Here is a 17,406-nt window from a genome sequence, read left to right as displayed (position 1 = left end):
CATTAGGACTTCTGTAATCACCATGGAAATCTTGAAGAAGCTACATCCGTGGCTTAAGATGCTAAACCTCAAGAAAAGACATTCATGATACCAACAATAACAAGGATGACATTTGTCAACAAAAATGCTCCAATATCCATGTCAAAAATGTTCCAATATCCACGCAAAGAACCCAATATCCACACAAAGAACCCAAATAGCCATACACAAGATTTTTAAAAAAAATTTGAATCAATATAGATTTTGCATAGAAATTTGATGCATAACCTAATTTTTTTTTAATCTTTTACAACTCATGCAAATCCAACTTTGCTAGAAATTTTCGTGGTGTGGCACACACAATCAACAATCTTTGTCATAGTAACCGCTCTTCCACTCTCCTTGACAACTATATTCAAGGGACAATATAGGTGTAAAGACTAAAAATTAGTAGGGTTAAGTTTTGTATTGAGTTTTTGAAGAAAAAATTGATAAAAGACCTTACTCTCAACCTACTATTTTATTAGAAAAAGTGTTGAAATTTACTGTTCATATTAATAGGTGAGGATGGGAATATGATGACTTAATTTAAACATATATTCATCAAAAAGAAAAGTCTCTAAATATGATGACATTCACCTTCAGTGTACAAACTAGTTGTCTCACGACTTGAATTGACCCAAAAAGGGTAAGTGGAATAGTTGGAGTGGTTATCTTCTACCTTTAAAAGGGAATAATATGAAAATGCTATTTTAGTCATTCTTGATAAATACCCAAACCCTGTGTAACTCATTCTTTTTCATCAAGCCTGCCTAAGAAGCCACTCCTATAAGTATGACATAACTTCATATAATAAAACCTCTTACAATCATTCAATATTGAAATCTCACAAAACAACCAAAAATGGGTGAAAAATGCATTAAGTAGGTACAGTGCTCTTTACTGTTGGGAGGCCTGTGTACAAGCTCTCAAAAATCTCAAAACTCGTAGACAAATTAACGAAAACTGAGTGAAACTCAAGACTGTATAAGCTAGTAGAATAAGCTGCACTGAGAAGGTACAGCGATATTGACAAAAATAATTGGCATTGCAAAAAAATAAAATAATAGTTACAAAAAGTATCATTCACCAACACCTTGTCCTCTCTGATCACACCTTTCACTCGCATCATAACACACCTAAATAAATATTGCAAGAACTAAAGCTCCGAGGTTATCTCGCACCTTTCTTATGTTCAAACCATGACCTATTGTCCCACATGCGTACATACATCCACAAGAGAACTTTCAAGCAACAAGCAACTTCATTCAACATATACAAGAGCTTCACATTTGTGCTCCGGTTCTTTCAAGCGCCTCTCAAAATACAACTCCACATTACAGTAGCCCAGTAACAAGTGAGTCAACAAGTCCTAAGCATCTTTTCTAATATGAAAGAAAGAAATTTCATATAAGACAACCAAAAACACATTAGGTCAAGGAAGTTTACCTTTGAAAACAATAGGTAGCAGATCTATCTCTAAGTGTCACTTGATCAAGCAATCCAATATATTTCAGATTAGTGAAATAAACTCAAAAATGCATGCTTCTATCTTCATGGGAATTGTGACCACACACAGCTTCATTCAGCATATACAGGAGCTTCACATTTGTGCTCCAGTTCTTTCAAGAGCCTCTCAAAATACAACTCCACATTACAAAAACCCAATAACAAGCGAGTCAACAAGCCCTAAGCCTCTTTTCTAATATGAAAGAAAGTAATTTCATACAAGACAGCCAAAGTAATTTCATACAAAATGTGGAACACAAAATACTAACATTCAACAAAGACAAGCATCTACACGTTGCCCCTATAAGTCCCCTCTTAACAAACGCTTCTTATACAATAGGTAAAATGGCTGCCAAGAAGAAAAGTATAGGAACACCCTTATAGTGTTTTCTTTATCTGTTCTTGGAAGAGAATACTACTAGAACAGGAGCTACACGGACTTGAAGGATTTGGTTAATCCAACTCCTCCATTTGCAATAAGAATGCCAACATACAATGTGCATGCCATTAAATTTTCAAAGTTGAAACGAAGAGTGGCCAAACCATATTTGGCTTTAGGTAGATCCAAGCTGGCATCAGAACCCCTCTCCTCCCCTTTTATATATCTCCATGAATCCAAGAACATTTGTAACCTCATGGTAGTCATCCACAAGACAATAAACCATCAACTCCATTATACTATCTATGACATCCCCACTAACGTCATCAGTGCCCAATAGTGGGTGTAGAACTTGGTATCAAAATATGCTCCCACCCCCCACCCCCCCACGCACACACACAAACACACAGCATACATTCATACAAAGGTTTATGTACTGAGTTTCTGTCATAGCTCCAGAGATACAGACTCAGCCTTAATGAGGCCTACCACCAAGGATCGTAACAAATAGAAAGAATTATTACAACAAAAAGGTAGTTGATAGGGTATATGCACCACTACAGATAGAAAGAATACAATATCCCCACAAGCAAGTTAGGAAAAAGTCCAGATTATACACAGATCAACCTGCTATAACTTAATTAAGAGAAAAAGAGCAATCTCGCATAACCACAGCAGTTCTCCTCCACTTGATGCAGCATCCCTATCCTCCCAACCTCCCTCTTCTTTTTTGTGTGAAGAGGCACTAATGCTCTTACTAGTTGCAAAAAGAAAAAAAAAGTTTCAAGCATCCTGAAAGGCACAATGCCACCTTTCAAAGAATTGGGTAACGGAGAATAAGCATCAAGGCACAAGTGGATGCAAGATGCAGCATCCAATCAGCTTCCATTTGCTCTTACAAATACTCACTTGATTAACAGCAAGCACTATTCATTTAGTAGCTACATCAAAAATGGTGATGTAAATACAAATTTCCTAATCACACCAACCATTTGCCTATTGCCCTTCCAGGTTTTTGGACCTTTTCTATGGTTTGCTAAACTAAAATCTACATTCACAATTGACCAGCCAAATTAGTTTGACTAGAAGGATCACTTACACTCCACCCTGCCAGCTTGCCCATCATCAAAAGTTTCAGTTCGTTCAGAATGCTCATAGGCTCAAGTTCTTCAAAATTTTAGCAGCCTCACCTTTTGAAATAAGAATTTTTAGTGCATGACCCACATTCATAAGCATGTCATGGGGTGTATATGTGACTAATGCCTAAACACATGAAACCTCTAGATAAAAAAACAAACACAACATGAAGGTCTGCTTATACCAACATACACGGCGCACACAAACCTTTCAAACCATCACCCCTCGAAAAGTTTCAGCATTTTAGTCCAACAAAGAAAGGAGAAGGAAAAAATTCAGGACACAGAAATTGACATGGACATCTCTCTCTCTCTCTCTCTCTCTCTCTCTCTCTCTCCCCCATCCACAACATTGCCACAAACATCTACCAAGTTTCTCATCTGTAGAAGCTCTGTACAGCAATTGACATGTACATCTCTCTCTCTGTCTCTCTCTCTCTCTCTCTCTTTCTCTCATTCACAACATTGCTATAAACATCTACCAAGTTTCTCATCTGTAGAACCTCTGTACAACAATTGACATGTACATCTCTCTCTCTCTCTCTCTCTCTCTCTCTCTCTCTCTCACAACATTGCCATAAATATCTACCAAGTTTCTCATCTATAGAAACTTGGTTCTAAACTGTATGTAAGACACACCCCGGTAACAGCCCTAACAAGAGAGAGGCTTCACAAAGCTTAACGTGGAGAATACCGTGCGTGTAACAGTCAAGACACATTGTGGCCATCAATGTGTGACAATCGAGAGTGTACGCTTTAAGAACGCGATTTTGCTATCTTCAGACATATAAGGGTATATATTGTAAAATTCAAACTGCTACTAATAAACTTCATCAACTCAAATAAAGCGGTTGAATACTGCCACAACGAGCCAACTTTGTTCAAATGAAGCACTTGAACAGCTCCACAAGAAGCCAATTCCACCTAGTGCTGCATGCGTGACTAATCACACAAAGTGCACAATCATTGCTCGTCCATGGTTTACAACTGCTGCGGGATCGACCTACTCACTAGCTCTAACCACAGGGATCATGACACTTCTCGGAAGATAGGGAGCCTAGAGGTCACCATATTCGCAAGAAACGAGCTTGAAAATTATGGTGTACCTAAAATTAATAAATTACAATGTCATAATTTTACATATTTGTCATAAGAAAAGAGCTTAAAGTTATCAAGTATAAGGGCAGGCCTAAACTTACTATATTTACAATGGGACATCGATAGAAGGTTGCTGAAGGCTTGCGAAACTTTCAAGTGGTCTACTTCTGGCTTCTCTGCCCTAGCTCTTAGCTTCTACCTTCGGTTGAGCATTGACACAGCTAGATGAGAGTTATTTCTTGCTACCCTATGATGGCCTGCACACTTGTATGCAAACCGGCCACTTCATCTCAAACTGTTCTCTGGAACAAAAGGAGGTTCTGTCAACCATTACAAGCATACAAGGCTCCAGCCAAAGCTACTTACAAAGCATTAAGGATGTAGGTGGATGGACAATGTTAGTCCTCATCCAGGCCCACCAACACACTGGGGTGGTTTAGCACACAGGTGAATGGACAAGGTTAGTCCTCATCCAGGCCGCCCTCAACCTGAGCACAATCTCAGCACTACACGTGTACTTTCTGTCAGAAAGCATGTTCAAATGGGTGTTGTCAAGCCAGTCTGGGTGAACAGCCTTATGACCAGAACTCCCAGTTCGACAACAAAAGAGTCTCTTTCGTACAAAATCAAAATAATCAGCCAACATCATGGTAAATTCACTAAAATCCCAGTACGACATGTTTTTCCATCGGCATCAGCTACACAAAGAAAAGTTAACCCGCAAACGAGCGAAACGCTGGAAACTGGCAAACAGGTCACGTAAATCTCCAGACTTGCTCGCGGAAGTCAAATCTAGCTTGAAACTAAGTGGCTTCAAAAAGCAAGAAAATACTACAGTAACACGAAACTAAACTATATCTTGAAACATATGCCACGTCTGATCTGCAGCTTCAGAGCAAGAAAAAGCGTAGGTGCTATGAACTCCGCATCCTCCAAACTAGCTGTCTCGTTTGTTCGTAGAATCAAATCTCGAGGGCTGCATAGAAATTGGGGAAACATGAGCGCTTGTCTGTTGTCTTCCACATAGACAAATTAAATATTGGTTTTTTCACCAAAATCTGTGGAAGCTTCAAATGAAAGCTAACATCAGCCTCGTCAGCCAATTTGCCAAAATCAGATATATATCTGGATTGTGTAGAAAGCCTATCTGTAAGGCGACGAGGGCACAAAAATTTTAGCAATCTCTGTGTAGGGGGGTTCTTTCTGATTCAGAATTGTAAGTAAGCCTAGTCGATCCTCACCTGCACTCACGCACGATCTCAATCAACGTCGAAACGGACGACCACCGCCACGAGGAAAATCGTCGCGGTCACGGCCCCCACGGAAATCGTCCCGTCCACCACCACGGGGGCCAGGAGTTCGTGCGAATTGCAATCGTAGCGAATCAGAATCTCGGTTCGTCTCATCAAATTTATACCCTGGAAAACCGATCGATTAGCTGCATGTTCATCTGAGAACGCCCTACAGAGGAGACGTGTTTGAAAGGCAGCTTACTTACTCTTCAGTTGTTTAACACATCAAATTGTTCACCACTGGATTAGCCAAAAAGAACACTTACTGCCATGAGAATAGGAGTGCCACATGTTCAAAGAGCATACAAAGCTTTCAAAGCTACATCCATGGTTGACTATAACCTACCGTACTGTGTAAACATATAAGGAATGAAGTTCAGCTTCGATGCCAATCTAGGCCCAAGATAAGACTCGCAACCTTTTTATTTTTATCCAAACAAGAAGCATGAAGTTCATGGAAAAACAGCAGCCAACCTTAAGAGCTGCTGAAAATGGACAGGTAGAAATACTCCAAAGTTTAGAGCTAAGACATTACTAAAATGCACGCAGAGAAACAGGAGCAGTGCACAATAGGGGATGGATCGATCCAAGAGGATAAAGGGAAATGGGGAATGGCAAGAGGGAACAGCGCTTCATTTACGTCATTCCACATTAAATAAATTCACAAAATTGAATTGAAGGGTGTTCTTAATCAAGACATCATCATCATGGATTGTTGATTGTGGTGTGCGATTCAGTCCTTGATCGTGACAAAAGCCCCAAACATTAACGCATGGAAACAAGCGTGGAGATTTGATGCATGAAAAAAGAAGCCCCACCACATTATAAGAAATTCAGCAAAATAAAGTTGCAAAAGAAGAAAAAAACTGCACAGTTGTGGAGATGCCTAGAAGTATATAAAATACCTTTTAGACTAAGGTAGTTGACAGAACAGTGCATATACTCAATAGGAATTACACCAAGGTAGTGAAGGGGACGACTCCTCAACACGTGTATTCTGAAAAGAAGCCTTCAATATCATATTTCAAAACATAAACCCATCAAGGATAAAATGGGATTCCAAAAGAAAGTATATCTTCCTAGGGTATAGTATGGAGTCAATGGGTTACTGACGGTATAATATGGAGTCAAAGGGTTACCAAATATATGACACTAGCTAAGGACGGTCATTGTGAGTGTGATGTGGTACCCATGGAATAACCTCATTAGGTGGAGAAGGACAGACACATTTTCTTTATCTATCAATAAATATCTCAATGAACGCACTCCAAGATGGCACGAGAGCGCTTTGCACTATTCACCACTACTAGATCGCACCATAGAAAGAGTGTGTGTTAGAATACACTCTAGAGAGGGAGAGAGCTTTGCACTATTCACCACTGCTAGATCGCGCCATGGAAAGAGTGTGTTAGAATACACTCTAGAGAGAGAGACTTGCACGAGTCAATGATGTGAATGTTGTGTGTATTACTTCAAACACGTACATTGCTTTTATAGCTTTAGAAGCATAGGATGTGACATCTCTGCTTAGGTCAAGCTATCATATAATATCTAGATATTATGCTTGAGTCCTTAAAAGTGTGTTCACACACAAAAATACAAGAACCAATTGTAAGAGGATGTTCACACATATATTGTACTTTGATGACGCTTGTATTTCAACAATCCAAAAGCCTGGTTGTAAATAGTGGCATCAAAAGGCTCATCTACATCAAAGATACAAAGCCTCATACCTGTCTCAACTAGAGTAGACATAGATTTGCTAGACAATCTATGAGGAGAAGGCAATCTCATACAAGGGGTGAGGAAGGGAATAACCAAGCAAGTGGTCTGTAGTGCCAAGTGGGCTCACCACCTCTATTTGTGAGGACCTGATCGCCAAAGCCTCAAGAATGCTTCCCGACACTTCCGCATACAATCAAAACCACCCTTTTCCCCCACTGACCGCGGAGGGTATGAATGATGTCGAGCCAAATGCTCCTATGGACTCCGTAGGCAAAGTGTGGGTGCATTCAATGACTTCGCTGCATCGAGCTCTCCAAATGTGTCATGCTGCAATGCTGCCACAAATCTTCCATCTCTGGCACAAACCCAAAGTCCAATGATGATCAACAGATGGGGTTGGCACAGACACTGGCACTAACAAAATGAGACATGTAATAATACAGCTAGAGGTCCTGCCCATCGTGAAAACGTGGAGAATCCACTGCAACCTTCAGGCAATCCAAAGACAATGTCACTGAGACTCTCGATGGTAGCCACACCTCGAACAAGCTGCTAGAGCAAGGCACAGCTCTCATCCGCACCATGGACCACCAAGGGAATATCATGCCTAGTAAACGCTCCCATCCACTACAAAGGGTAGAGGGTCGGCCATTCGAGAGGATTAAGAGAGTCGATGTCGAAGCTAAGTCTGTCTCTGCCCCAGATCCCAACCAACCTCTCTTCTAAGCCTCTGGGGGCAGTTGTCTGAATGCAACCCAATCTTTAATGGATCTGGTAGATCCTGTGCTCAACGCTCTAACAACTAAAGGATTGGCCTAAGGTGATCCCAAAAGCTCGTAGTAGACTTGCGGCAAATCTTTCCTCAAAAGGTGGGATAAAGCCGCGGACCCGTATCTCCGTGAGGATCCATCTCGTCCACTGTGGCAAAGGGCCCCCAAACTCGGAGTACGGGCTTAAATATTGGCCGAGAAGAAAACCTTCCGAGGCTCTCTAGCTGAAGAAATGCTTGATTTGTCAAAGGGTCTAGTTTGATTGATGGAAACCAAGTGGACTTCTAAACCCACCACTGTCAATTCCCAACCAACCTCGGGAGAGTATTGCTATGGATTTTATTTTGATTTGCCGAAATCAGCCAATGGAAATGATGGGATATGGACCATCATTAACAGGTTCAGCAACAAGCAGGCCCATTTTATTGGAGTGAAGAAAACTATCAAGGCAGAGCATATGACTAAGTTGTTCATCTAGCAAATCTTTAAGCATCATGGATTGCCACAATTCATTGTGGGAGACAAAGATCCGAGAACTACCACCCTTTTCTAGAGAGCTCTCTTTGATAACATGTATATGAAGCCAGCTTTTTCTTCTTCTTATCAACCCTAGACAAACAAATAGACAGAGTGAGATTAAATCTCACTATCTTGGATATGTTGGAGTGCTATTGCTATGAAGCCAAAGTACAATGGAAGAAGTACCTACCATTGGTAGAATATGCTTACAATAACACAATGCACACTTTTACAGGTAAAGCTCCATTTGAGATCATTTATGGCAAGCCACTCTTGTTACATGATCTTAGAACCAAAGAAGAATTTTTCTTCGCCGATGAGTTCTTACAAGATATGGATACAGCTTTTGCTTAGGTCACCATACCAATACCAATGTCTTACGCCAAACAAAAGAAAGCAGCTGATAAGCAAGGATGTTAAAGGCATCAGAGGCGTTTGGTACGAGGCGGATATGGTACGCGCCTCGAAAGACTCGTATTTTTTAGAGACGTTAGAGGCGTGTTAGAGGCATCTGTTTATATATACATACATACATACATATGTACATATGTATACATATGTACATATGTATATATATGAACATATGTATACATATGTTCATATATATATGTATGTACATATGTATACATATGTACATATGTATGTATGTATGTACATATGTATATATATGTACATATGTATATATATGTACATATGTATATATATATGTATATATGTATATATGTATATATATATACATATATATATATATATATAACATGCATGTATGTATGTATGTATAGTGAAAGTTTTGAGAGAGAGAGAGAGAGAGAGAGAGAGAGAGAGAGAGAGTGTATGAGCCTTGAGGGAGAGAGAGTGTGTGTGAAAGAAAGAAAGCTGTATTAAAGTCTGCAAAAGGCCAAAATGATCTATGAGACCAAAATAGTCCATCATCATCATTTGGATACATCATCAGGATTCAAGGGTACAAAGTAAAATGAAATGAACCGATAGTATAGAGAGAGCTCCAAAAGTGGGTATAAAAAACATCATCATCCTAATGTGTTTGAACTTTGAACTTTGAACTTTGGGTCTTGAGAAAGGCTTAAGGGAGGAAGGGAGGGAGGAAGGGAGAGAGTGTGTGTGAGAGGGGCTACCTTGGGCCCTTAAAGCCCCCATCTAAAAGACTCAAACCAGCAAAAAAAAAATGATAAGACGCCTCGATCAGGCAATCGTACACCTTGAATGCCTCGTACACCTCGAACCGTTAGAGGCGCGCCTCGTAACAACCATGCTGATAAGCATAGAAGAATGCTTACTTTTGAGGAAGGAGATTGGCTTTGGTTAAAGTTCAATGAAGTTAGACTCGAAATCCAAAGAAAAATACAAGCTCCTAGGTAGTAGAGCACCAAGATTCGACAGTAGGCGACACTAATGCTCGAGAGTGGTGGATCGTTGATCCCTCCCAAAGTCACTAGTTGCCTTCTAGAGCTGAGCGGCGCCATCATGCACACCAAATTAGCATAGCATCAAAGGATATGGTTCTGTCAAGTACATAGTGTCATGGGCATTTCTGACCAGATTTCCATACCAATGCGTATGAATACAATATTGCAAACAAGTGGTTGTCGATGTAGACTCACAATCCACACTACCCTCTCAAGTGCCCATGTTCCCTACCATCTGCTCTCTATTGTTCCACCAACACATCGTAGCAATAATATGCAAGAGAGCACGTAGGACAAGAGAACACTACACAAGGTATGTGATCTTGTAATCCGGTTTCTCCCTCCTGCTACTTGCTTCCATATTTAAGCATAAAAGCTTACCAATTGCAAGTAGGGTCGATGATAGCGGAAGTCTTCGCGATGGAAGTCCTTGGAGTGATGAGATCTTCAATTTGTCGCATTTCTTCGCGACAAAAGTCTTCAAGAGGATGAAGGCAACCTTGGGAAAGCTTCCCCTATGGTTCAACTTAAGAAAGGAGGACTGAAATTAGGGTTTTCAACAAAAAGACTAGAAATTACAGCAATAAAGAGCTGTTTTGCTGAATTTCAATCATTGGGAGTGTGTAGAAGAGTGATTAGCATCCGGAAACACTCTTGGAAGCTTGAGAAACACCTTAGCATGTCTTGCATTAACAAAAATCCATCCTCAATGGCATTAGAAGTCACTATTTCACCACGCTGCAATTTGTCCCACGAGGTGAAAATCTTCATCAAAAGCATACATATCTCTCATAACAGTGAAGTTTGTATGATAGATTATGAAGACATCATGAATCTAGGATCTTCTTAACAAAGCATTAGCTATCTTATTTTCTTTTCTAGGTGTGCATAATCTGAAAATGAAACTGTACCAAATAGCTTACCCATTTATAGGCTCATGGAATTTCACAACCACCACCCAACTGTTGTCAACCAAGTCCTTGGTCAATATGGGCATATTTAACCCTCTATTTTAGCTAGGTTAGGAGTCTTTTTAGGCATTGACCAATTCTTTTTATGGAAATTTTGGATGTGACACTTACTCATATTCATTCATTGACCATTCAAGCATCATTACATCATTGAGGGCTCAGGAGCAATGCTATCTCTAGTTCATCATTGTACAAATTTCATGATAAGTAATACAAGATAGATTGGGACATCCGACATCTTCTCTATGTGATGACCATGAAGAAGAAGCAATTTGTAGCATGGGTTCAAGTCTCTGATTAGCTCTTTGATTAGGTGCTAATCGCAAGGCATCAACCATAAACACCCTTCCGCAAGCACCCATGTTACAAAGAGTCGACAATGTTGCTCCCACACATGCGCGCACACACAAAGCATATTACATGCTTCCTAAAAAGTGAACTCAACATATCCTATGTCTTGTGCACAAAGTGTATCTACCGTGTGCAACACGCACACAAGACTAGCTTCGAGGCTTGGGGAAGCTTGAAGCTAAACAGGTTGATTGGCGAGCTAGGCTAGGGATGGACTGAAGGACGGGCACCCAAGTTGGAGGGGTGAGCGCCCAAGTGTAGACGCCCGGTGACGGGCCAAGAGCCTATAAAAAGGTGGCCAATGTTAGTCAATTGGTCATAGAGTCTTGCGAGTCTTTGCGAGAGCTCTACGTTCAGAAACCTGGATCTAGTGCAAACGTGTACCTGCTTTATGCAGCCGAGGCCGGTAGCAATCTCGAGGCCCATGAGGGTAGCTCCGTGGTGGTATGGGACGTCACGGGGTAGAGATTGGTCGGTGCGTCTTGTTAGTTAGCTCAACTCGTGGCTCAATCGGGACAGCCTAGACTTGCGGGTTTTGCCCACAGTTGTCATGGTTGGGTGGTGAGTCAAGCCTGCACCCCCTTTACATTATATGGCTTTGTTTTGCAAGTTTCGAGTCGTGTTTCAAGAGCACTCTACAAGGAGATCCGTGGAGATTTGACATCCCGCAAGTAGAACATAGCGCGCATAATAAAAATGATAGGAGAAAATGCACCACCACAACAAGTGAGCTGGCGATTTTTTGAGCTTGAAAGATATCACTAGTCGCATTGGGGACGCAGCACCAAAATACACACTTACATTTTACAAGTGTGGCAGGAGAGGTGGTGCCAGTAAGAGAGGAGGTGTGGAAATGGTGTCAAAGAGGGATTTGTAAAGTAGCTCTAAAAGGAGCAGGAGCAGCGCACAACCATACGCATGATGTCACAAGCAAGCAAGAGAGGTGGGGTAGGCAATGCTAGCGGAAGCAGATATGCAGCAAGCATAAGGGCCGCAATAGAGTTGTGACATGCAAGAGGATGGCAGCTGACAAGAATCAGGTGGCGGCAAACTGGTGGCAAGCAGGACAACAGGCAGCACTACTGGCAGGCAGGTGGAGAGCCAACCACACTGGAAGTGTGCCAGTGGATAGGCTGGTCCAGAGAGCAGACCGAGTAGTTTAATGAAGTTACAGCTGCTGCTTGTCAGGGTTCCATATGCCAGTGGCCTTGGAAGCCTGATGCAAACTCCTCTACTGCATTCTATGTGGCATACATAATTGAAGGTTTTAATGCCCAGATTCTGCAATAGCTGATTAACTCAACATAATTCATCATGTCAAATTGCTATAATTGCAGAAGAAATGAGAACACAAGACACCAGAACATTTCAAGTTGTGACTGTGACCATAATGACAGCACAAGCAAGAGCAATGTTTCTCTGAGCATGTTGGTGCATACCTTGCAAAGCATCCAGAGCAGTGGCTGCATATCTGGCATCTGAGAAGTCCACAAAGCAGAGGACAAGAGGGTCTCCTCCAGGCTACAATAGAGCAAGCAGAAATGAATCACATAATTAACCCGGAATCTTTGTTAGACATTCAAAGGTATACTCCAGCCAGAAGTTGAAACTAACCCGCTTTACATCTTTGCGCACAAGACGAACTTCCTTGAATCCGAGGAATGGGCGGAACACATCTAATAAAAGAGTCAAGAGAAAGCATGCATAATTTTTATGCAAGCGACTGAGAACCCCACATAACAGTATAACTGCTACGCAAGGAAAAAGAACCAAAAATTGACAGGGCAAACATAGTCTCCACAACAAATCCCCACAGGTGGATACGTGCAGCTTCCCTGCGAGAACAATCAGAAGGAAGACCTTCCACGAACAAAGTGGGTGATGCATCTGGTGGAAGGAGACCAGGACCTCCTGATCGAGGAACTTGGCTATCTTGCCTTGAAAGATAGTCAGGCCGCCCACCATTGATGCCCATAGCAGATGGCTTCACCATGCCAGAATCCATGCTGAGCATGCGCCCACCCCCCTGTCCAAGTAAACTGTGGTCATCATGACTGGATATACCAATGTTTGGAGCCCCCTGTCCACCCAGGCCAAGATGATGGCCACCAATTACACCAGGAATATCTGCTCCAGTCAAACCAGACCCATAACTCATCTGCAAAAAAATGGAAGAAAAAGCATCTTATAAGGCTTTGACAAAACATGGTGTCCATGGCCAAAGAATTCTTAAGTAAAGGTAAAAACCATCTACTGAAACAACTCAGCAGTTAACAGATGAAGGCTGCTGAGTTCCAACACACTGGCAAGGGTGATAGGAAAAGACCAAATTAAATAGATTTAGTGGCTACCCCAAGAGATTCTGGTTCTCTCCATGAAATACGACCATCTCGATCGTCATAGCGAGGCTCTTCTCGAGGATAATAAGCTGCTCCAGGTGGTGCTAACTCATCTGCACAGAGAGACTCATAAGTGGACAGTGAGCTCTTAAGACACCAGATCAAAATTAGACCCTCTAATAGACTACATTCATGCACGTGCTTGAATCATGCATTAAGAAACCACACAGAAATTTTACTGAATGTTTTGTTCATAAAACCCACCATTTTCAGATTTATGAGAATTTTAATTTTCCATATTCTTTGGTCCTCGTATTTGTCTGATTATCCCCCAATCACACAGACTGTTACATGTGCAAACCTTGCATTTGCACAGCTTTCAGCACATAAGAAGCTGAGCTCAAATATGCAGCATTTCTAGAGATTCTAGCCTTTAGCAGCAACTTTTACTGGCAATATCTGAAGGGAATGGCTGGCCAGGCACCATCCCCTATCATCGAGGTCAAGAGCAGGTTCAATGCCCGTTTTGATGCTCACAGGCATTTTGATCGAACAGGTCATTGAAGTGTAAATATGCTTTTTCACTCAAGAGAAATGAGTGGTGGAGGTGGTTTTCTCCGCTGACACACAACCATCACAAAACATTTCGAGGTTTAAAACATATCAAACGATTCTGTAGTGTGTTTCATGACACACATCGCATATGTATTCATGTAAGGAGAAATTGTTAAAGATGTCACCACCGATGAAAAAACTGCAGGAGACTTTCTTCACGCAAGGGGAATTCTAATATGTCCCAAGCATTTATGACACATTACAAGTGCAACATTTATGACGCTTGACAAGCATAGCATCTATAACACGTTACAGACAAAGCATCTATGACACATTACAAATGAAACATTACCCTCCTGCTATAAGATATGCAGGTCAAGAGAAACCGTGATATTACCAGCACTAAATGAATGAAAAATATTGCTAGACGTCGTCTGAATGGCCATCATGCAAGCTGAGGCTGTATGACTTGTTGGTTGAAAGCAACCAGACGCTCTCATGCCATCCGGTGAAAAAATGACCTGGTGTGCCATGTCACTCAAGTTGAACTCGTCCCACACCCCCACCAGACAAACGGTTAGCACAACAATCCTCCAACTACCGCAAGCCAGCGAACGTTGTGATGGGTGCCAATAATTTTTCTGCACTGTTGCTATACTTTGGTCCACAAGCATGCACTGGGGCACTTGATTTACGAAGGGTATAGCATGCAATTAGTAGGCAAAACGGTGCTTGGTGAATCCACAGTATCTTGTGGCCTTTAAAAAACCAGAACGAAAGCGAGCACAGAAAATGGATTCTATTACCATCAACAGGGCTCCGAGAAAAAGTTATCATCACTAAGGGCGACAAAACCAAGTTACAAGAGAGATTGAGATAAAAAATACAGCTTTTATAGCCCAATGAGTCTGGAGTTGCAACGAGATGAAAAATTGAAGAGGAATTTGTAATGACAAGAACAAAGCTTTATTATTAAATCCTAACACCCCATCTTTACATTTTCAACAGACAGTAGTAACGTCCTAACACTACCCCAGATCCGTGTCAGAAACCCTCACATCAACGGAAACCCTAGCCTGAGGACATGGAGAACACCCTTGACATTCGAAAAAGCATAAATAATTAGCTAGGAACCCGATCTCGTGTAGCAGAAAACCTACCGAACTCAGTTCGCAGGCGCTTCACAGGCACTTGTCCGGGAGCCATCCTGTCTGCAAAGCGCCAATATTCGGCCATGGCGAAGCTGCAGATGCCGAAAACCTGTGCAGAACAGGGCTTTAGGACAGACGAATGCGAAGAGATATACTACGATGAACGGAAAATCTAGCAGGTGCAGGGTAGGAAAGCACCCTAATGAGTGGAAACACTAGCAAATGCAAATTGAGTGGAGATGCACAGTTCGTATTAAAAAAAAAAACCTGCGAGATGGACAGAGTGACACAGGGCAGAGTGGAGCAAGAAACCCTAACAGTGCTTAGCTTTGAGAAGCGTCTTCGTTTGCAGGGTTTTCTTCAAACCGACTCTAAATAAAGCTAACCAATAAATATCCCTTGAAAAGCTTTCGGGACGCGCTCTAATGGACGTTTGCACACTTGGGCGGGGGACATATAAAATTTGTAGATTTGATTTCATATCTTAAGTGTGATTTTTTTGTTTGGGACCAATATATTGTATTAATCAAAAAGCATTACATCGGGCTTTGTTCAAACTCAGGCCCTCAGTTTGAGAGTGATTCAATCATTGTGGTTCACATGTAATGCAAAAGCTCATGGAAAGATCCAAGCAACCAACAATTCTCCATGGCAGATTTATGTTTCATTTCAAGAAATGCATTCAACTTATATCTAACTTCTTCACCTATCTAAAATTTGGTTTTCTTCGTTTGTTAAGATGTCATTGTTTTTTTTTACATGATTTTCTTAAGTATTGCTTTCTTTATCAAAGTACTTATAATGGTTCAAGTCTATCTTCTACGAAGATACTACAAATTCGAGTCTTGTAGGAGGGGAAGAAGGAAAGAATGTAAGGGTCTCTACCGGTTTGCACCGTCGACGTCCAAGAATAGACAATCCTCTCTTGTGGAGAAGCCATTAGGGGACGTCCTATCACCCTAATGGAGGTAATGCAAATGGGTATGGTGAGCAAAGAGGGAAGGACCTGTGAAAAGCTCAACCTCAACCTCTATGCCTATGTGCATGTAAAGAGTGGTAGATGGAGAAGGAGAGAGAGAGGGAGAGGGAGAGAAGCTAGCAAGAACAACTTAAAGCATACACCACAATCCACGAGCATGCATTCACCAACAATCCACGAGCATGCATTCACCAACAAGAGAGAAGAAACGAACTTGCAAGATATTACCACAAAAGAGCTCAAGAGACTCAAACTCAAATTGTGATAATGGGATTATGTCTTTTTTCATTTATTGAAAATGTCTTGTATACATGGCCTTATCCTCGAAATCAATGAGGTACAATAGGGAGTAAAACGTTAGAGCTGGAGAAGTTATGACAAAAGTTGTACTGCGACTTCAAAAACTACTAGTATTGGACCCGCGCATTGCTGCGAGTAGGGTTCCAAAAAAAAACCGGTTCGCTTCAACATAGAACCGTATTCAAGAACCGGATAAAAAATAGACTCGATTTCTCCAAGATTTAGGCCATGTTTTAAGTAAACATAATACATTATTTCAAGTGACCTCATATATACATATCTCAAAATAACATCCATGTCTCATAGATTTATAGCGAAAACAAAAATATCATAGTAATGTAGCATACGAAGATGCAAAAAAGGACCAATATTACATATTCTCAAAATGCATCACAAAATTATCTAAGTAAACCATATAAATATCCATATAAGTCACTAATCTCAATCAGTAATGTCAGAATCAACAAATTGAATTCTTCTCCTGTAAGAAGGATCATTCATCTGTCTCCTCACAATACACTCTCTATTGTAAAGCGGTGATCCATCCCGCACATGCTCTACTATCGATGAATGCAAAGGACCTGCACAAACGACACAACGATAAATAAAATCTCAAAAGGACCTGCACATAACGACACATCAATAAATAAAATCTCAAAAAAATCATATAATAGAGAAACATAATCAAAATTACCTCGTACAGTAGAACATCGAGTGGATGGTACATAAGGAGCTTTGGTATAAAACTCATAACGAATACCAATGGTCATGATGGATGTAAGAAACAACTAGTCATCAGGTACTGAATATCCCTCAAATGATGCAAAGCATCTCTCCATCTCTCTCCAAAACAAAGACACCCCACTCTTCATCTGAAACACTAATCT

The 17,406-nt window shown here is 41.1% G+C and overlaps 1 protein-coding gene across 6 annotated transcripts; it reads right to left on the bottom strand.

Moving 5' to 3' along the window:
• Positions 1-278: 278 nt before the first annotated feature.
• On the bottom strand, positions 279-15,645 carry LOC147628492 (RNA-binding protein 1-like). 6 transcript variants are annotated; one of them, XM_086813661.1, is made up of 8 exons: positions 15,508-15,644; positions 15,250-15,349; positions 13,547-13,647; positions 13,020-13,353; positions 12,810-12,871; positions 12,635-12,716; positions 5,382-5,558; positions 4,739-5,287 (listed from the first exon to the last, which is right to left on the bottom strand). In XM_086813661.1, exons 2-7 carry the CDS (start codon positions 15,323-15,325, stop codon positions 5,404-5,406), a joined length of 810 nt encoding a protein of 269 aa, XP_086669787.1. In that variant the 5' UTR covers positions 15,326-15,349; positions 15,508-15,644; the 3' UTR covers positions 4,739-5,287; positions 5,382-5,403. The 6 variants fall into 6 exon arrangements, with proteins under 6 accessions (XP_086669788.1, XP_086669790.1, XP_086669787.1 ...); XM_086813660.1 differs by having other exon boundaries at positions 4,739-5,116; XM_086813662.1 differs by lacking the exons at positions 4,739-5,287; positions 5,382-5,558 and adding an exon at positions 279-388 and having other exon boundaries at positions 15,508-15,645.
• Between the last annotated feature and the right edge of the window lie 1,761 nt (positions 15,646-17,406).

This window comes from Cibotium barometz, chromosome 19 (genome assembly GCF_041138505.1).
Source record: "Cibotium barometz isolate CiBa-2024 chromosome 19, ASM4113850v1, whole genome shotgun sequence".
NCBI classification, from domain to species: Eukaryota; Viridiplantae; Streptophyta; class Polypodiopsida; order Cyatheales; family Cibotiaceae; genus Cibotium; species Cibotium barometz.
Note: the sequence above shows the minus strand (reverse complement) of the source record. Positions and strands in the feature narration are given on the sequence as shown.

Excerpts from the sequence above, each read along its gene's own strand:
- LOC147628492 (XM_086813659.1), bottom strand. The coding sequence starts at position 15,325 with ATGGCCGAATATTGGCGCTTTGCAGACAGGATGGCTCCCGGACAAGTG. Across the intron at positions 12,872-13,019 it reads TTCTCGCAGGGAAGCTGCAC|ATGTGTTCCGCCCATTCCTC; the intron begins GTATCCACCTGT and ends CTCTTTTATTAG. Across the intron at positions 12,717-12,809 it reads TGCGCAAAGATGTAAAGCGG|CCTGGAGGAGACCCTCTTGT; the intron begins GTTAGTTTCAAC and ends GCTCTATTGTAG.